The sequence below is a fragment of the Podospora pseudopauciseta genome, chromosome 1 (assembly GCF_035222475.1).
Source record: "Podospora pseudopauciseta strain CBS 411.78 chromosome 1, whole genome shotgun sequence".
NCBI classification, from domain to species: domain Eukaryota; kingdom Fungi; phylum Ascomycota; class Sordariomycetes; order Sordariales; family Podosporaceae; genus Podospora; species Podospora pseudopauciseta.
The window spans coordinates 6,823,958-6,844,146 of NC_085892.1; the positions used below are offsets into that span (position 1 = coordinate 6,823,958).

Below are 20,189 nucleotides of genomic sequence, written 5' to 3' on the forward strand. Positions count from 1 at the left end.
TTATCCCCCCATCTCACCCCGTCACCTCCCCCAGCAACCCCGTCACCGTCCTAGCCTCCCATCCCTTCCTCCCCATCTCAGGCAACACCCTGTCCAACATCGGCCTCGTCCAACTCCTCCTATCATGACAAATAATCACCCCTCCCGGATCCAACATCCCCAAGATATGCCTCCCATTCACCCCCGCCCACCCAACCTGCGCATCATGAGGATAAATACTCCCCAACACCAGCCTGTACCCCAACCGGTTCACCACCCCCCTAATCCTATCGCTAAAAAACCCGCTCCCCGGCCTATAATACCTCTCCCTCCCCTCCCTCGGCGGCTCTTTCCCCTCGTCCCTATAAGCCCTATCAATCATCCCCTGCACCTCCCTCATCTCCCTCTCCAGCTCCTCCGTCGACAACCCCCTCGCAGGCTCATCATGCATCCCGTGATTCCCCAGCTCATGCCCCTGCCTCACAATCTCCCTCAGTATCCCCTCCCGCCCAGGAACCTGCGAGCCAATCACAAAAAACGTCGCGTGCGCCCCGCTGGCAGAGAGCGCGGAGAGAATCCCCCTCGTGTGATCAGACGGCGCGTCGTCAATAGTAAGCGCCACAATCTTCTTGTCGGGGGGCAGCCAGATCCGGAAGAGGACGTCGGTCCAGCGGTGGGAGAAGTAGCGGATTAGCGACGAGGGCGGGTAGTACACCACGTACAGCGGCAAAATCACCACCACTACTAGGAGCAGCAGCAAAAAGAGGAGGTACATTCGTCGTCGGCGGGCGTGGCGGCGGGCGAAGCTGGTGGGGAGACGGAGGAGTCGGCGAAGGGGGAGGAGCATTGCGCTGCTGCGGCTTTGCTGTGTTTAAGGCGGGAAACAGGAAGAGACAAGATTAGGGTATCATGTTTCAATGGCCTAGAAGCAAGAGACAAAACGAACGACAGGAAAAGTCTTCAAAGCTTACTCCAAGACAGCTGAGCATCAAATGGAGAAGGGCAAATGAATTGGCGATAAACGATAAGGATAGACAAGAAATGCGCGTGTTGCTGCAAAGTTACAGCAGCGTGACGTGCCTGGGTTTAATTGGGGTGGCGCAAGCTTCCTTGAGCTGAGAATATGTGGCTGAGAGTGTGGCACTCACCCCCTTTTTCTCTCTTTCTTAGCAAGCCGCAATAAAGTCTTATAGATAAATGTTTTAATTTTTGTATTACCTATTTCCTACATGTTCTAGCTCCATCGAGCCCCTTGAATTCACCACGTAAATCCCAGCAGAAGAATCTATCCACTCCATGCCAACATGATGCTGTGAGACTCCAACGCTTCTTTTGCATTCTTCTCTTGCCCCCTTTTCCGTCGTCAATGCAACGCTGTCCAGGTATAGTATAAACCATACAAAAAAAAAAAAAAAAAAAAACCTCCCTTGAAAACATAACGCCATAGATGCATGCAAATACCCGCCCCATGAACCAGCAGATAACCACACAGATCGCCCCAGCTGAGCAATCCCTCGGTATCACTCCTGCTTGGTAGAAACCAAATCATGAGTACCTCTTCAGCTCACTCTTATCCAACGTCCCAACAAACGCATGACTCAAAAAATGCAGCCAGATCTTGTTCTTCTTTCCCTTCTTCTTCTTCTTCTTCTTGTCCCCTTTCTTGCCCTTCTTTTTCTTGTCTCCCTTCTTCTTGTCCCCCTTCTTTGCCTCAGCCTCCATCTCTTCATCATCAGAGTCACTGTCCGACTCAAAATCAGACTCATCACAGTCATGCTCCTCCTCAACATCTCCCACCTCTTCATCGCCAGCCATCTCAACCAGACTCTTGCCCTTGGCCTTCTGCCCAATCCTATACGCCAACTCCACAAAGCTGTTCACCGTCAAATCTCCCAGCTTGTAGATCTTGTCGTTAAAAGTGCTGTACTCGACTGCAAAGGCAAATTCTCTCGGGTCCGGTTTCGGTGTCAGCGGCTTCTTCCCTCCGTTCTTCCCCTTTCGCCACTTCATAAGCCACGATTTCGAGGATTGGAGCAGGGAGAAAAGGCTGTTGGTTGTTGTTGGCTCGACGCTGTTCAAATCGGTAAGGTTGAGGTTGTTGATGTGCGTTAGGTTAGCAAAGTACTGTGTGTACCCTGTCAAGCTCAGAGGCTGCTGAGAATACGCAGGTCCGGGAGGGCTCGTCTTCGCTGGTGGAGGAGGAACGACGAGGTTGGGATCGTGAGGCTTCTTGTCCTTCTTTGGGCGTTTGCCGCCCTTCTTCTTTTTCTTCTTGTCGGTTTCGACATTTTCGAAGGAATCGCTCAGATCGTCTATCGGCGCCAAGCTTCGCAGGTCGAGGTGCTTCTGAGGTGCGCTCGGGGCACTGGCAGGGTGCGACGAGTTCTTCGCGCCATTGCCAGGCATGTCGCGCCAAAGAGGTGTGTTCTCAAGGCCAGAGATGTTGTATTCCACCACGCGTAACGTGGGGAAATACGTTGGTACGATGCTGGGGCTGACCAGCGACAACACATATCGCTCCCCCCAAGGATCCTTGCGCTTTGGCTTTCTGGTTCTGCCCTTCTTTCCATCCTGATTCACTTCGTTCGACTTGCCCGGCACAGTTGGGGGTGTCAACTTGGACCAGTCATCGCGGAGTTCCATCAGATAATCGGTGCCAGCCTGAACCGTAAGCTCATCGTCCAAGTACTCGCGAACGCCGAACTCGGGTGATAGACCGTTCAAGAAGGCGATGTCGACGTCGTGGGTGTCGTGGATAAGAAAGTGATCGATGTTCATGTGCCCATACATCCCGCTGATAACCACATCCCTATACTGGTGCAGCCAGAGCGTGTACTTTTGCCAGCAAGTCTCATCCCAAAGCTTCTTGCTGTCCGTCCTCGCTGGCGGGACATGGCCCATCAAGATAACCTTCATTCCCCTCTCCCTCATAAACTCCAACTGCACTCTCAACCACTCCAGCTGCTTAAACCCTGGCTCAGATGGGTTCTCACATCCATCCACACCCGCATTCCGGTCGAAAAAGTACAGCGTATTCAAGCTGAACACCGCCAACCGATTCGGAATAACCTCCACGTGGAACCAGCCTCCAAACTCAAAGCTATGCCTCTGCGCCTCTGGGATAAAATGCCTCCAAATGTGCGTATACGTCTGCAACCACTTATTCGGCCCCGGCAGCAAAATGTTATGCGGCAAGATATCGTTATTCCCGAACGTCGGCACAACCGGTATGCTCATCCCATGTCCCGTCTCCTCGTTCCTGAGCATCTCGGCAAACTTGTCCGCAATCCAGGTGTTGGTCCCGAGCACCTGGTCCTGCGTGCGGGGCAAATCATCGTCGCGATCGTGACGCGCCGTGTCGCCCGTCCACACGACAAAATCAATCTTGTCCTTTAAATTCGCCTCAATCCAGTCAAACGTCGCATTCACCAGCGAGTACGGCGAATCGCAATCGGTCGTCTCGGCACCGTACGGCCCTGCTGGCCCTTCGCCCTTGTGGCATCCGTCGTCTTCGTCTGTGGATGAGTGTACTTTGTAGAATTCATCGGGATGGATGTCTGCGCGTGGATTTCCATAATGTCAATTTCAGTTCCTCAGAAACGACAGGCCTGCCGCGATGGGACACAGAAGCCTGCCGCGAAGCTACGATAGCAATGGTGATGGAGGGGATAGCTCACCTGTGATATGCAGGAACCTGCCGTGCAGCCCTTTTCGCGGGGCAGAATTCGACAGTATGTGCTGCTGCTCTGCCGCCGGCGCAGTTGGACCTGAACCCGAGAGCCTGGCAATGACGCCATGGTACAGCAGTCCCAGGCACAGAATGCGCTGGAGAGCCATCATCTGGTTGACGGCTGAACAAAAACGAAATAGTAACAGGGGAAATAATAATAATAATGACAATTCAGGAGTATGTATCCCTTCCGTGGGTTGGGGGGTGGTGTTTTCGCGCTGGGGCGCCTTTCTTTAGATATAGGTTGTCATACCAGGCATGGATGGGATTCGAGAAAGAGGAGCGGGTCGGTAGGGTGGTGGAAAAGAAATCTAGATGGCCGTCGAATGTTTTTGGCGTCAAAGGGAGGAGGAGCCCACTGTAAAGTGGTTCTCAAGCCTGTTTTAGCTTTTCAGACCCTCAGCTGGGCGGGCAAGGCGAGAAAGTGTGGTGGCCAACAAACGGTCGCGGTCTGGGCCAGTGTCAGAGGATGACGCTTCTTCCAGGCTCTTGTCATGTGTGTGGATGGAGTCTTGGCTCCTTTTCTGCGAGAACCCTTTTGGGTCGACAAGTCAGTCGATCACAAGATGCCCAGCCTGTGACACTGAACGGGGATGTGGTGGGAGACGTGGGATGTCTTCATTTTTAATACCCCAGAAGCAAACCTAAAAAATGCTTAACATTTGTTCTTTTTTCGTATCACCACAATCAAATCAACTGCTATGAGTTGATTACCTGCTGTACCGCCCATCTGAACTGCGTCTTTTTCGCTTCCGATCACCATCCACAGCACACCAAGTTTCTGTCTTTTTCGTCTCTTGAGCACCTTGACGGTTCAGATACCGAGTATACCTATTCAGCCACGCGGGACCCCCCCCTTTTGAAGACTTTACACCCACACAGCCAATATCCTTCAAGCTTCCTCCCCACGTGTGTAACAGAGCACAACTACATATTGTAGAAACCAGACATGTGCCTCGCTCTGTGGCTGTCGACCTCTCTACCGTTCCATCATCTGCCTTTCTGACACCATTCATGATGTGGTGATCTCTTCTGCCTAGTGCACCCCCACAGGCCATCACCCAGGTCCCCGCGGCATAACCCGCATCACCATCGACGTCACAAACCTCGCTTTTCCATTCCGCCAGCACCCTTTGCCGGCCGTGATATCGACCCCACGAACACTTAACTTCATCAAAGATCAGCGGGGCATCTCCCTTCTTGGCCCAAGCCCCAAAAAAGGGTCAAAAGGTTTCGCAGCTGGACTTGCTGGTCTGGTGGGGTGGAAGGAGGGGTCGTCGACCACCCCACGGACCTACTCCAGAAACATCTTGGTAAATGATCTGAAAACATTTCAGCCAGAAGCGTTGACCAGCGGTTACTCTTCCATGACAGCATATCCTGTGATCCCCAATCCATCCATCACAGCCCAAAAAAAAAAAAAAAAAAAAAAAAAAAAAAAAAAAAAAAAAAAAAGGCGGGGGAAATCGGAATCGCCATCCCCCAAATCCCATCTTTCATTATCTTGCCCATCAAGAACAGTGCGGGGTGTTCGATAGTGGGACGTTAGCACACTGTCCAGCAAAGTGGGGCCTCCTCCCATTAAAACCACCAATTTTTTTCGCGTCTTTGCGCGTTTCTCTTTTTCTCCTTCTTTCATACATCAAATGCAGCCAGCGCCGCGTCTATAGACTTCTTCTCCTCCATGTCTGCCAGAATGCTCATTGCTAGCTTGCTAGAAGAAATATTAGATTGCCGTACGTTTGAGGGAGGTTGGAGCTTTCAGGAGCAATGAATACTTCCTATGGTTTAATCGGCCACATTTTTTTATTTATTTTTTTGTAAGAATCTTTTCCCCACCCTCTGATAGCTTGAGGGTTTTGGGGGGCCACTTCCGACATGGAATCATGACCGGCCCCGTTAGAGAGTTGGTATACCTTACTGGTGATGATCAGCTGCTGGAAAACTTTGTGTAGCCTTGCGTGGTGCAGCTGGTCGTGGGTTGCCGTGCGGGTGGGCTGTGGAGGGGGCGGAATGACCCGACCAACTCGGCCACCTGCCTGTGATGATTTACACTTCTTCCCGGCGGATCACGTTAAAACATCTCGATCTGACCTGAGCCTGATATCACGACCTGTTGATGACCCAGCACCGGAATGCCCGAGCTGGTGTGTATCACCACAAACGTGGTATAAGGTAAGGTGTCGCGTGTTCGCTTTTCTGGTGTCTGCCTCGATCGATGGTTCACCCTATTGTTCTGCCCCCAGTGTAGTTTCACAGCATGGAGGTTCGTTCCGGTTTCGCCCTGTCGGTTACAGCTTGTGTACAGTCTCGCTGTCAGGAGGTGTGGTGTGCACAGCATTGAGGGGATTTCCCCTCAAGGTGGTTGGTGGTGGATGCTGTTGTTGTGGATTTGCCATGGTTGCGATGGCATCACAGCACAGATGTGCAGAGTCCTACCAGGTGATAGAGAGAGTCCCCATGCCGTGACCCCTCGGTTGCCAATCATTGTTTGGTGCTTGATATACATTCGAGAAGGCAGCTGATGGCGATTTCACAAGAACGGGCCTTCTGGCCTCATGTGGTCCCAACATACACATCAACTACACCCTCTGGAAAGAGATGTTTGTTTAAAGAAAAGGAGAATCCAAAGAAGATAAATATAACCATTTCAGCTGACCACACAGCTCAGAGAAACAACCCCTCATATATATATATATATATATATATATATATATTTTACACATAAATCACGAAAGACCTCTCCTTCCCCCTTCCAAAATTATGAATGACAGTAGAATAAAAGACATAAATCCGTCATCATTATAAAATCTCACTTTCCCCGTTGAAACATAAAAAGTAGATATCTCCATCCCTCTCATTCTAGCCAAGTCATGGACTCATCTCCCGTATCTTTTTAGACCAGAATCACCAAAAAAAATTTGAAATAAATGGATGTAATAGGAGCCGGCAAGATTTAGTCCGTATCCATCGCATCCGGCGGGACCGGCGATCCAAGCGTCACCTCCGGCCGACGCAAGGCTTGGTATGGTTTAACTTCTAGTGACAACTCGGGGGGCTCTGACTTCTGCTGTTGTGGCTGGCCAGCCCCAACGCCGTTCGTTTCTTCCACTACGTCCATCGCGTCCTCCTTCGATGGCCGGGGCGGCACGGCGACTTGGATCTCGGAAGCAATCTCTGATTCGTGATCGGCGTGTGAGTTGGGCAGTTGCCCAGATGGCTCGGTTTTGGAGGTCTGGATCGACGAAGGAGCTGGAGAAGCCTGTGCCGATGAAACCCGAGTGCTGGGCTCCTGCTGGTACAGTTGGGTGCGTTCTTCGCGGGTGGTCTGAACAACAGATGCCCTGTCGCTGTATTCGGAGCCTCTTCGGGAGTCTTCATCCATGTCGACATCCAGTTGAACATGTGAATCGTGCTCAAGCTCTTTGCCCTTCTCCGTTGCCGTCGTCGGCGTCCGGGCAACAGAATCTTTCCTCTCACTGGTGTTCCCACCCCCGCCGCCCGTCGTCTTTGGCGTAGAAGGAACGATGACGTTCAACACACAGTCATCCAAATGCTCATAAAACTCCTGGGCTGTAGCGAACTGGCTCTGGCAAATGCTGCACTTTGCCCCGGCAGCACCGGCTCGCGCGGACCCAGATGTCAAAATGAGCTTCCTGCTGTTCGGTGGTGTCTGCTCGACGTTGTGCACGGCTGTCAAGTGACGCTTGAAGACATCCGCCCGGTTGAAGGCCTTCTCGTAGGATGTCCCGGCACCAGGACAAAATGGGCAGATCATGGTGCCTTTGTAGTGTGTGAGGGCATGTCTATTCTTGTCGTATTTTCGCGCGAACCCCTTGGTATGATACTCGCAGGTCTCAATTGGGCACTTTTCAGGACGTTCCTCCATGTGGGTCAGCATGTGAGCTGCCAAGTCCTTGAAAACACGACCGCATTCTGGATGGGGGCAGCGGTTGCGGACGGAGGAGGATGCCGAAGTAGGTGTGAGCTGTGACTCGTCGTTGCTCTTGAGGACCGGGGTCGGTGTCATGTAGGCACCCGGTGAGCTTTGTATGATCATAGGTGGTGGGCCAACTGGACCCCCTACTGAGCCGAGAGAGCCGAGGGGCCCAGCATGAGCCATCGGGCCGAACGAAGGGGCCAGCAGCGGCTGAGAGGGTACCGGGAGACCGTGTGGATGTGGATGTCCCAAGTGTGCCGGCGGTGGTGGAGGAGGCGCAGGGGCTAGGCGTGGTGCTTCTAGAACCGGTGGTGAGCGGCGCCGAGGTGGGGAGATAAAGTCATGGGTGTTCTTGTAATCATGCCCCTCGTCTTCTCCACTGGACGCGTCGTCCTGATCCTGTACGTCAATCGACTGCCGTACTTCCCGCATCCAGTCTTTCAAGATATTCATCGGCGGCCAATCCCCGCTCGCTTTACCGCCACGATGAGGATTGAAGTGAGCTCGTCTCAGATGCGCTGCTGCGTTGTAGTAGGCGCCGTAGCGTTTTTGGGTCACGCAGGCCTTGCATTTCGAGAGAGGTATCACGGGCTGGGGTGAATTAGGTGGGCCCTGAGGCTCTGTGCAAACCCATCTCTTGACCAGAGCAGCATGCTTGGCATCGTTGTGTCTTCTCAGTTCGTGTTCGCCACGGAAACCCTCAGGGTACTCGTTACATTTCGTGCAGTATACTCTCCGCAAAGGCGGCCTTTGGTATGATGGTCGAAGCCTCGGTGCCGCGATGGGCGAGGTCAGCCCACGACCAGCCTGTCTGGGGAACGTTGGGCTTTCGGCAACGGTGTGGCGCCTACCCATATCCATAGACTGTGGTGATGTGGGAAATCGGTCCGGCTCTCCTTTGAAAACATAAATATCCCTGTCGGCTTGTCCGGGGACGTTGGGGCCCCACGGGTGGGCAAGAGGTCTCATATCTGGCAGCGGCTTCCGCGGCTCTTCCGCAGGCTTGGCGATTGGGGGTAGGACGAAGGATCCTTGCCTTTGTGATGACCGCTGCTTCAAAAACCCATGGTAAACATTGCCCTCAATCTCTCCGCTCCCGAGAAACAGCAAGAAGTCTTTCGTACTTGTCAAACCACGCTCCGCCCAAGAGTTCCTTCCTAGGAACGCCCCAACTGAAGCGAGTAGCTCGCGGTCTTCGTTGTTCAGCTCTGATTCGTGGCCATCTAGTAACATGGTGGTAGAGGCTGCGAAGATGCAAACCAGAGCTTTGTAAACTGCGTGCATGGCCGATGTGGCAGGCTCTGTGGGCGAGTTAACGCGTGCTTGTGCGGCCCTGTCCACAAGCAACGTTCTGACGATGCTAAAGATGCAGAGTGAAAAGAAGCTTGCGAGCCAAGTCTTTGGGTCCAGCGTGTTGGATCTCATCATCTGAGTATCGAGAGAGTGCAGGAACTGCGTCATGCAATTGTAAAGCAACTGGAAACGTCCGTAGAGATCGGCATCGTCGAATATGACGTGGGTGCTCGAGCTGCTTGGCTCGCCGTGGATAGCTGGGTCGGGCAGCTGAAGGTCATAAAATAGCGCTTCTCGAAGCAGTAGTTTGGCCCGATACAGGACTGGATATGTCACCGCCTCCGACTCCCTGCTTGCCGAGAGAACGCCGCTCATTTTGAGAAGTTGCCAAAAGTTGTAGGTGCCACTCATATTCCAGCTTGCTGCCAATACGGTCAGGACCGGTGGAGGGCGGTCCACGGGCTCTTTGCCGAATGATGCCAGCGTTGGGTTGGATGGAGGTAAGCTGGCTAGATCTTCTGTCCACCAAAAACCATCATCAAAGTCCAGATCATCCTTGACCATCCTCGCGATTTCCGGTGCAATGACGAATGATCGTTCGAGAAATTCGTTCATGTTTCGGCGAATTGCAAGTGGGGAGGTCATGGGAGTCTGCGTGTGTCGAGGGGAAACGGCGGCTGAAGACAAGTGTTAGCTTCACAGCCGCTTGACAAGATAAATCAGCAAAGAAGAAGAGCCATACTGGGAAGCATAGTCTCCGTAAAGTTGGCGAGCGGTCCTCGATGACAGCCCAGAGCTTTCCAAAAATCATTGTCTGACGGGGCTGTTGGTTCAGGACAAAGTCCGCATGGATCATTGGAGTCACACTAAGACGGTCAGCGAACAAAGTACGAATCCTCAGTCGGCAGTAGCGCACTCACCCCCTTTTTCAAGACTTTACATCGAAGACATGGCCCGACCTCCCGGAGCAGCCGCAGCTCACCAATTGATTCCAACCGCGATTGCCCCACACGACTGCGCTTCAACGGTGGCAGCAAGGGATCGACCTCGGAATCGACTGACCCACGAGGGCCTGCCGGATGTTCGGGTACAAACGAATAGCTCCTTAGCGATTCGCGGTGGTCTTTTGCCGGAGGTTGACTGTTTGTTGCTATTGGCGCAAGCTGAATGTTGGGGCCTGGACGAGGTAGATACAAAGGAGATGGCTGCTTGCTGTAATCGGTGCTGTAATTTCGGTTGGTCTTCTCGGGGAAGACAAGCGGTGGTGTGCCGCTGACTGAGAGACCCGAGTCTCTTTTTTGGAGAGAGACATGCTCTCTCGAGTGTTGATCTCGGTCATCGTGAAGAGGATATCCGTAGATGTAGTGCATACACCTCTCGTCCCAACACTTGTAGGAGTGGTGAGTCCGAAAACCTAGAGGTACGCTATCCCTCAACCTCATTGCAGACACAACTGGGTCGAAGCGGGCAACGTTCCTGTCCAGCCATGCAGCATACCCTTCCGGCGCTTGATCCCGAAAATAATGATACTTGAGGGTGTCAAGAAACCTAGGGTCCTGAAGGTCCACGCCTACCAGATAAAAAGTTCAAGTCAACCCTCCGAGTAGGCAGAGCAATGGAGCCAGAGACGTGACTTACCCTGTTCGAGACAGGCTGCCTCGATGCATTCGCAGTTATACTGCAACGTTCGGGCCTCTTCTATTTCAGACAGGAGAGGGATTTTGTTGGATAATTCTGACGAAAGGTTGGCATTAGACGAGATAGACTTGGAACAACTGGACAACCCGGGGAGAAAAGAAGCCACGGTGGACGGGGATGAGGGTGGCTCACGGTTCTCGTCGGCATACGCGCGCAGTACACGATGCTTATGCCGCAGCATTTCAAGCTCGACCTTGATGTTGGGGCCATATTTCTGAGGAAGCAGGACAGCTAGCTTGGCCTGAATTTCGGCCTGCTGATCCAGCAGGTGCTTGATGGTGGGATCCAACGACGGATCATACTGAGGCGCTGGATGAGGAGAGTGATGGGGGGCACCTCCAGCTCCAACAGGTGCGGCCAGGACAGACGACGGCGGTGGTGGTACGGAGAGCGAGTTGCGCTCGGGCCGAGACGAAGATGCCGGCAGCGGCAGCGGCGCGATATTGTCGGCGGCCATAGCGTCGGGCCCCCTCGGCGGCGGCGTCGGGGAAGGCTAGGGGTTGGACACGGACGCAGCCACGGCACGGCAGTTGATGCCGAAGCGAGGCTCTCTGCTCTGTGCTCTCTCACAAACTGTGCTCAGGTTGTTCACACAAAACACCGAGCCGGAGGCCGGAAAATGCTCTCGGCGACCGTGTCGCGGAGGCGGAGGCGGTGGTGGCGGCACCAGCAGCAGCGGGTGTTTATTCATCCACAGACCAGCTCCGATCAAGGCTCTTGGTGCGTCAATGACAAAGGTTCTGGCGGGCCGGTTTGCGCAACATGGTAGGACGGTTGTGGCGGCGATTCAACGGCGCTGAGATGCATCACAAGGCCATAGTGCGCGCGGGCACAGTGGAAGGTGAAATTAGCTCAGGGCAGGCCAGGGCAGGTCAGGGCGAGGTGAAGCTGTGACTCTGTGGGAGAGAGGCAGGGCCTGGCAGCCTGATGGCTGATAGGTATCCGGAGAACTGGAAAGACAGACGGGCTCGGGCTCGGGCTCGGACTCGGAGCTGTCAATGTCTGTCAAACGGAACCCAGGTAGAAGCTGTCAAGGACAGCCCAACGACCGAGTCGTTTTTTTTGGCGATGGATACGCGCTGCTCCTCACTTGGGGTATTATTAAACCATAGTCAAAGGGTCAATTGGGGAAGTGGGGCGCAACATGGTCAAGTTGTTTTTGCCTGTCGTCCAGGGACCTCTGCTTCTGCTACAGAAGGGCGAGGCGGCAGATTAGATAGCTTCCTTTTTCTAGCTGCCCTTTCTAGTCCCCGGTGCTAGCCAAGCCTTCCCGTGCCGGCCACCGCCTTGTGTTTCTGCTCCATCACCTAGAATCTCTCTCTCTCTCTCTCTCTCTCTCTCTCTCTCTCTCTCTCTCTCTCTCTCTCTCTCCTTCCTCTGATTCCTCTATCAACTGCACCTCTTGCTGCACCTGCTGCCCTTTGTGTAGCCCATCCCGTCTCCAGCTCACCCACACTCGCAACTGTCCAAGCATAACGCACGATTTCGTCTCGCAGCCCGCCCTCTCCGCACGAGGGGAACTCTTGAGACTGGACGCCTCAACGCCCCGCCAGGGTAAGCTAGGGCTCGAGCTCTCGGTGCTTTTCCGGGGTGGGAATAGCCTGGATGCGATGCAGAGCCGGGGTCCAGAAGACCGTTGGAACATGAGCTGACCTGTGTGACGGAATTTCCAGTTCACCTCCTTCTTGTCTTCCAGGTTCTAGTTTCTTTTCTTAGGCCTCCCCCCCGCGCGCCGTTGCATTTATCTCCATCCTACCCGCGAATCCCAGGCTGGATGGACGGACTATCAGATCAGACCTGCTTGAGACACCCGTCATCATTGGCAACAGACTGGACGGTGTATGCAAGCCTCTCTCTCTCGAGTGAGGTCTCGAAGCGATGTCGCGGCACGTCTGGCTGGTCCGGCGGGAGGAGCAAGAGGAGGTAGGTCAGGTACTCTATATGTCACGCACTCCGCGCCGCGGTACATGGCATGTAGTCCCATGTAGGGTGTATGTGCTAACCAATCTAGAAGCCGAACGGCATCCTGTGGCCGCGATGCAGGTGGTATCTTTTGCCGACATGAGAATACAACCTCGATGCCCGCCCGTCCACTTGCTGCTCTCAGGAAGGAAGACGGTGGTGTCGCCCGCAGCTGGCCCGTCAGCTGATTCGATTGTCTTGTTCGTCCCTCGCAAGGCTTGCATGCCAGCCCCTTCGTGCAGACTGGGGTTGCTACGATGACAGTCATATCGCGCGATAGCAACTGCCAGCACCTACTCCGCATCTCCAGGCAATAGTCTCCCAGCATACAGGCAACGTTAAGCCAACCTTCGTTCGTCCAAGCCACGGTTCCCCAGTTTCTTGACTCAGGTTGACATTGGCCAATGCATCTTGGCCAGTGCTTATTGCGCCATCCTGTTGCTTGCATCATGGGAATCCTGGTGCCGGCTCCCAGGCCCGCATTTCTCCCCTCAGCAACGTCTGCTCTGCCGCTTGTTTTCGCTCCGAGAGCCGCAGCGCCTGGTCTTTGGGCTCCACGTTTTTTCAACGGCGTGACATCGGGTGCGTGCTGCGAGGGGAGAGTCGCTGGTCCCCGTGCCATCCGCCTGGCGTTTGCAGCTCTTGCAGCTCTGAGAGGCCCGTCCCACGAACCGGCTGTCACCAACGCTTTTCCCGCAACCCAGATCCACTTTATTTCTTGAAGAATCAGGGTGTTCGACCCTCGCTTCCAGATTCAATCCCGTTCCTCAACCTTGACGTCGTCGCCGGCAACACCCGGTTCTCCAGCATGTCATCCTGCCAAACTCTGCCAGGTACGGGCCGAATGGCAGGTAACTGACGAAGAGTGAGGCGGGTGGGGTAAGGACCTAGTCCGTATCGCCGTGTCTCTCTTTCGTTGGAGTGACTGGACAATGGTCCGGTCAATCTATGTGATGGGAAACTTGCAGCGTGCTTGAGCAGTGTAACGCATGGCACCGGCACCGGCACCGTCAGTGCAGAGCATGGCTCACGAGTGGAATGGGAAGAGACAGTCGAGACATCACCTCCTATCGAGGCTTGCGCAGCATTGATCGGAGCTTCACCGTCCCTCTACCTGATACTGGCAGACCGGACAGCCGACAAAGAGGCGGCTGCTCCGATGTTCCGAGTTGGGAAGGACCCCCTAGAAGTCACTAGATTGTGTGCGTTGCAGCAGCAGCACATGGGCCCTCCTCGATGAGAGGCTCGCCGAATCGCTGCTATCTACCACCCTCCACCACAAACCAAGGAGTTGAAGCTCTTATCATTCACTGGTGCAAGCCCCCCGCCTCCATGCTCTAGCCGCCCGCTCATGGCCGCTCACGTCCCCTTGCTCTTATTGCCCAGCCACAAACCAGTCGTCACCAGTTGTGCTTCTGTGGCACAAGCTTTCCCCTCACCCCTCTTTCCCCTCTTCAGTCAGGCCTCCCAAGCTTCCAGTGCACAGCCTGTCCGTTTTGGGGATAGAACCATCCGCCTGTCTTTCAGCTTTCCCCAGCTGGGTCGCCCTATGCCCCCTCGTAGAACTCTTGCCAAGCATCTGACCTTTGATCATAGTTCACGCGCGCCTGGGCCGGTAATGACGAGCCCGATGGCTGGTACCTTCCACTGTGGCTGGTGTGTTGAGAGATGACGGTCCTGTAGCAGCCGAACAGCCCCTTTCCCCCGTAATGGGAAGCGATGGCGTCGTCGACGAGGCATTCGAAGCCCGTGCCACCACCATCAGACTGGTTTGTATGAGCCTGAGGACGCGCTGGAGGGCAATAGCCCCTGGCCGACGTTCAGGAAAGCTACCAGGCCATTCCCCTTTGGCGTCAGGCTGGCGGTGTGTCCGTAATTGCTATGGTTGCGGGTTGACGTAGTAGCAGTGAACAAGTTGCTGATGATGCAGAATAAAAGAATGTGCTTCCCCTTCGCCTTCACCTCTGTCCATTACATTCGTTCTTCACATTATCGTCACATCAGCACTCAACCAATTTTATGGTTTACATCAACACTTACCACCCACCATGGATACCTTCCAATTTCTCCTCTGGCTTCCAGCCAGCCCCCTCAGCCTCGCCCTCCTCGTCCTGGTAGCCATTCTTGTCAGCATCCTGGTTACCTTTTACACCACCAAGCAACACTACCAGAACTCGACATTGATCACCACCACTACTACCACCACCACCACCAGACAACAGACCCCAAAGGATCACCAGCCGCAACTCCCCGCTGCCACCCCCGAGACAAGACAGCAACTCGTCCAGGAGTCACTACTCCCCGCCGAGCAGCCCACGGCAACGCGGCCGATCCCAATCCCCATCCCGACATCACCAGTAGGCTGGCGCAACTCCTTCGGTCCTGCCGTGATGCACCCCCCCAAGAGGGATTCGCTCGTGAGCTCGGTCAGCGCAAGAAAGGGGAGCTACTGCGCTAGGTGCTCCTCCTGGCCGGTGTCGGATTGGGACGGCAGCGGCAGCGGTTCCGAGGGGGAGGTGGTGGGGGGGAGTTTCGGGAGGGAGGTGACGTTTGGATTTATGGGGGCTCATCTTTGAGGTGAGGTGAGGTGAGGTGAGATGAGGTGGTGAAGGGGGGAAGGGCGGGGAAGAAGGGAGGGGAGCGATGGGGAAGAAAAGAGGCAGAGGGACGGCGAAGGGGAGAGAAAAAGTAAAACATCAAAAAAAAAATTAAAAAAAAATTGAAAAAGATACAAGGACAAAAAAAGGGTCGATGGGCCCAAAAAAAAAACAAAAAAAAAAAAGAAAGAAAGAAAGAGAATAAAAAATGAAACAAAAGGAAGGAAAAGGGGGGAAGGGAAATACACGCAACAAGGGGGGGGGAGGGGGGGGGGGTCGGAAGCTTGGATGGTGGGATGTATAAGGGGTTGGGGAACTAGAAGGAGGAAAATAGAAAGGCAAACTGGGAGGAAAGGGGGTGAATATCACAACGCGTTTGCGAAGGGAGGATAGATCATTGCTCGATTCATTGCTCGATTCATTGCTCTCTTGTTTGGTACATAGAAGGACGGGGAAAAGTTTGGGTTTTGGCTTCTCTTGATAGATTTGGGTTTTTCTTTCTGGTCGGATTTCTATGGCGGGGGATGGGGCAATGATGATGGGCCTGGTGATGAGCTGTCATGAGGAACGGTGATGAGCTGTCATGAGGAACGGTGATGAGCTGTCATGAGGAATGGTGATGAGCCAGGCATTTTTCTATCTGGTTTCGAGCGAGCATACTCAATTGGCCTCCAACACTGAACCAAGACGGATCGTTGTTGGGATGTTTATTTACGTTATAGAGAGAGAGAGAGAGAGCATCATGACATCAAAGTCTGTTGATGAGAGTGTAAGGGAATGTGATGTGACCACCGGATTCTAGTGGATGGTTTGACCATCATGTCTAGCATGACACATCCATCCATGAAGGCGGACACACGGAACACATGACCAGTGGCAAGCGCAGTGCAGATGAATAAATCGCCCCCAATATTATTATATAATTCTTATCATCATCCTCCCCAAACAATATGTGTAGCAGGTATATATATATATATATGTATGTACATCTGAACAAAGTGAAATCCTCGTCTGTGACCGACGATAATGCGTCCACGATGATGTCCAATCATCACTTTCGTCCCTTCATAAACCCAACCCGTCCAACTCCACCCATCATCACATCATGCACTCAATACAGGCTCTCGGTATCCAAGCAAATTCTGATGCTCCCACTCCGATCCAACTCATTCAACTCATCCGCAAATTCCACCTTGGGCCTAGGAACCGGCTTCCTCGCATACCCCTTCAAACACCTAAACAAACTCCCCTTCGCCCTCCCCTCCTCAACAACAGCGCTAACATCAGCAATCATCTTCCCCGCCTCCTTCATCGCCTTCCCAGGCGTAACCGTATCCGCCAACCTCAACTCCCCCGCCGCCCTCTCCATCTCCGCCCTCAACAGCCACTTCTCCCAACTCCACCCCGCAACCAACCCGGTAACAGCAGCAATATTATCGCTCGACCCACTCACCACCGCCTCCATCCGAAGAACCTCCCTCTCCTCCCCGCCCGCCTCATCCCGACCGACACTCACCACCGGCTTGGGCAGCTTCTTGGGTCCCACCGGCATAGCAACCCACGCCCTCCTCACATCCTCGAAACCGGCCTTGTCAAGCCTCGAGATGAAGTTCTTTGTCGGGCGGGCGTCATATCCCAGAGTCTGCAGCGCGAACCCAAACTCGACCGCCTTGGCGTTGCCCAACTCTCCCGCGTTGATGATGTCGGCATCCAAGAGGTTGAACTCGATGTAGCCTCCTGGCTTGAGGACACGCATGCACTCGGCCAGGCAGGCGTCCCACTCGTCCACCCCGTTCTCGCCCGACATCTTCAGCACAGCATGGAGCTCACGAGCGGAGATGAGATCGAACTGGTTGTCCGCAAAGGGAAGCTTGGTCAACCTCTCCACCGCGACCTGCCTATGGTTGGGAGGGCCACGGATGTTGGAGTTGGACAGTTGACGGATGGCCTTGGTAGTGACAGTATAAATCTTGCAGTTGGGGAACTGGAGGGCAGCATGCCAGGCCCAGTCGCAGGCGCCCTGGCCGCCGAGATCAAGGATTCTAGCCCGGTCACGGGGGAGGCCATTGCTGCCTGTGCCAGGGGCAAAGGTGGACTGACGAGCGAGGCGCTTGCCGACGGGAGCAGAAACAAGCCTGCCGCCGTTGAGCTGCTTGGTAGCGGCGACGTGCCAAGCGGACATGTGCATCTGGCTGAGGGCGTCAGCTTCCTTGTCGGCGCGGAGCTTCTCAGGGTCGTCAATGAGGTTGTCATCGCCGCGGACAACGTTGGTGCTCATGCGCTTCTTGGCGGACTGAGGGACGACGGAGAGCTGGTACTTTCCGAGGAGCTGGTTGCGGTGGGCATCTCTGAGGGAAATGCGCTGGGCCTGAAGAGCCTCGAAGCGGGGCTGACGGTGGACAAAGGCGTCGGTGTGGCAGGAGCGGACGGTGAAGTCGGTGAAGGCGCGGTAGTAAGCCGACTCCTGACGGAGGAGCTTGGGTGGGAGCTTCTTGGGGGGTTGAGGGAAGTTGTCCAGGGGAAGGGCGGAGAAGCGGACGGACTTGGACTTCTTCAGGGGCACCTCTTCGGTAGCCTCAACCTTGGGCTCCTCGACCTTGTCCTCGGCCTCGGACTCGTGCTCAGAAGCCTCAGATTCTTGCTCCTCGGCCTCATCAGAGAAGCCGGCAACACCTTGAAGGTAGGCGCGCTGAGCCATGAGCCACATCTGGGTGCGGCCAGCGTGGGAGACAACATTCTCCTCTTGCTTGGCGACATAGTCACGGTCAAGCTCGGCAATGATCTCAGTAACAACGATTGGTGAGCTGGGCTCGCCAACAGCGGTCTCGGAAGCAGTGGCCTCAGACTGTCTAGGAGTGGGTGGAATTCTAATAGCAGTAAGAGGAACTGGGGTAGGCTCAATGCGAATGGCTGTCGGGAGGTCCTCCTGGCCCTGGGTCTCGGGGAACTCAACAACACGCTCGATGATGGCTGATGGCAGGTTGTCGAGGTGCAGTGGCCTGGGTGGTGGGGGAGGAACTCTGTCGCGGCTCCATGGGATCTTGTAAAAATTCTCAGCGGTTGTAGAAGTAGGGGGTTGGCCCTCATCGGTTTCCTCGGTGTTCTTCTCAGCGTGCCATGTTTGCCGGCTGGCAGACGAGAGCTCGGAAAAGAAGCCACCTGGGGATGGAATCTCGAGCTTGCTGAGATCAGCAAGAGACAGGCGGGCTGCTGATGGGGCCCGGTTCAAGTTGGTCATGATGCGGGGAGGCTGTCTGCGGGTTTGAGCCATCTCTTGTGGCACCTCAATAACCTGAGTGGGTTGCTCAGCAAACGCTGATTCGTCACCAGCGAGGGCCTGGAGAGTCTCGAGAGCACCAGGCTGGAGACGAACTCCAGACCACTCCTCATCGGCACCATACTCAGAACCAACCACGGGAGTGGGTGGTGCTGACATGGCGGCCATTTCCTCCGAGTTGATGCTGCCGTCGAGAGATGGTGGGGCTGAGACGCGGGGAGTATCTTGTCTTTGCCTCAGTTCCATAAGTGACATGATAGCTGGTGACATGGCAACAGCGGATGGCGGTGTTGGTGGGATGGGCGACAAAACCTTCTTCGCGGCTTGCTGGGCTTCCTCTGGGATCACAAGAGGGGTCAATGACCGGCGAAACTCAAGGGAGGCCCTGGATGATCTCTTGAGGTTCCTTGAACTCCTTGAGCTCCGGGTGGAGCTCCGTTGCCGGCCGATACCGTTTGCCTGAAGACGCTGCTTTCGTCGGATCTCGTCATCGGACACATCGTACAGATCATCAAACTCGGTGACATCGGTCATGATACTCTCTCGGTTGTTGCTGTTGTGGTTCCACTGGAAGGATGGGTTTGATGATGAAGCTTCGGAGCTGACGTCGTCATTATCGAGCTCGGGCTCGCTCTCGTTAGTTGCCTGGGAGAGGACTGATGGTGTAGCTGGCAGGATCGGGGCGGCCAGAAAGTGCATTCCTCTTGGTGTGGGGAAGTGGTCGCTCATGGGGGAAAGCCACTGTTCAATCTTCTCAACCGAAGGCCCGTTCCTTCTCCTCCTCGAGGCGAACGAGTCTCTCGAGTGCTCTGGCTCCTCCATTATAGGATTAAGTGTCCGCGCCGGCCTCCGCCGACCCTGCGGGGAGGGTGGCCGGTACGCAACCTGGGGCAGCAAAACTTGGTCGGACATTATGGTAACTGGTATCGTTGGTAGGATCCAATATTCCAAAAAGCGTGGCACAAACACGCAAAATAAACTCTGTCAGGTAAGCCGGAAGACGACCTGCGCCGGAAATGTAACACTAATTAAGAAAGATGGTGTGAAAGACAGGACCGGCTTCGGTCAACGAAGCACTATAATGTAAGTGCGCAAGAGGCGTAGAGAAGAGAATGGGGAAGACTCCAAATTGCCAACGGAGCCAGGTGACCGGAAAGCGAGATATTATAAGAAGCCCTCCACCAAAGAGACACCAACGACATGGGATCGAGATGCATACCCACCGAGGCGGCTAACGGCAAGATTCGATGGCTTCCTTCCCGCCACGTTGATGGGACTGACAGATCGAGTCATCGACATGGTGTGACCGCGGTCAGAGAAGCGCAGATGGCACGCTGAACCGGCATCTCTGACGGCTTCTTTGCTGCCGTCTGGCGGGTGTCTCTCGACATTGGCACACTAGTACGCGTCCGGCAGCATCACCAGTGCAATATCGACGGCGGCAGCGAATCAGCGGACGCATGGCCACAGGAACAGGTCGACGACGAATCGATAAATGCTATGCGAAGACAAGGCGCGCGCCAATGAGGTCTTGATGGTGGCAGTTCCAGGAACAGAGTGCAGCTGGTGTAGCCAATAAGAGCGAGAGGTGCAACGCCAGATGTAAGGCGGGCGCTTACAACGGCGCCTGTCCTCCCTCAATTGGTCCCGACAGCCTCTTCCCCCAAGATGAACCACCCACCCTTTTCGTCATCTCCACAAAAACCATTCACC

General features: G+C 54.6%; 5 protein-coding genes across 5 annotated transcripts; 1 reads left to right on the forward strand and 4 right to left on the reverse strand.

Moving 5' to 3' along the window:
* Nucleotides 1-13: 13 nt before the first annotated feature.
* On the reverse strand, nt 14-754 carry QC763_118690 (uncharacterized protein; the record flags this gene model as incomplete). Its single annotated transcript, XM_062908457.1, has 1 exon — nt 14-754. One exon carries the CDS (start codon nt 752-754, stop codon nt 14-16), a length of 741 nt encoding a protein of 246 aa, XP_062771562.1.
* A 417-nt stretch (nt 755-1,171) lies between these two features.
* Nucleotides 1,172-3,819, reverse strand: PPN1 (Endopolyphosphatase; the record flags this gene model as incomplete). The annotated part of the gene is made up of 2 exons (XM_062908458.1): nt 1,172-3,536; nt 3,657-3,819. 2 exons carry the CDS (start codon nt 3,817-3,819, stop codon nt 1,525-1,527), a joined length of 2,175 nt encoding a protein of 724 aa, XP_062771563.1. The 3' UTR covers nt 1,172-1,524.
* Nucleotides 3,820-6,665: 2,846 nt separating this feature from the next.
* QC763_118710 (uncharacterized protein) lies at nt 6,666-12,525 on the reverse strand (the record flags this gene model as incomplete). Its single annotated transcript, XM_062908459.1, has 5 exons — nt 10,773-12,525; nt 10,581-10,676; nt 9,863-10,512; nt 9,685-9,808; nt 6,666-9,619 (listed from the first exon to the last, which is right to left on the reverse strand). The coding sequence occupies exons 1-5, from the start codon at nt 11,095-11,097 to the stop codon at nt 6,666-6,668; spliced, it is 4,149 nt and encodes a 1,382-aa protein (XP_062771564.1). The 5' UTR covers nt 11,098-12,525.
* A 1,998-nt stretch (nt 12,526-14,523) lies between these two features.
* Nucleotides 14,524-15,060, forward strand: QC763_118720 (uncharacterized protein; the record flags this gene model as incomplete). Its single annotated transcript, XM_062908460.1, has 1 exon — nt 14,524-15,060. The coding sequence occupies one exon, from the start codon at nt 14,524-14,526 to the stop codon at nt 15,058-15,060; it is 537 nt and encodes a 178-aa protein (XP_062771565.1).
* A 1,250-nt stretch (nt 15,061-16,310) lies between these two features.
* QC763_118730 (uncharacterized protein) lies at nt 16,311-19,388 on the reverse strand (the record flags this gene model as incomplete). Its single annotated transcript, XM_062908461.1, has 1 exon — nt 16,311-19,388. One exon carries the CDS (start codon nt 19,386-19,388, stop codon nt 16,311-16,313), a length of 3,078 nt encoding a protein of 1,025 aa, XP_062771566.1.
* Between the last annotated feature and the right edge of the window lie 801 nt (nt 19,389-20,189).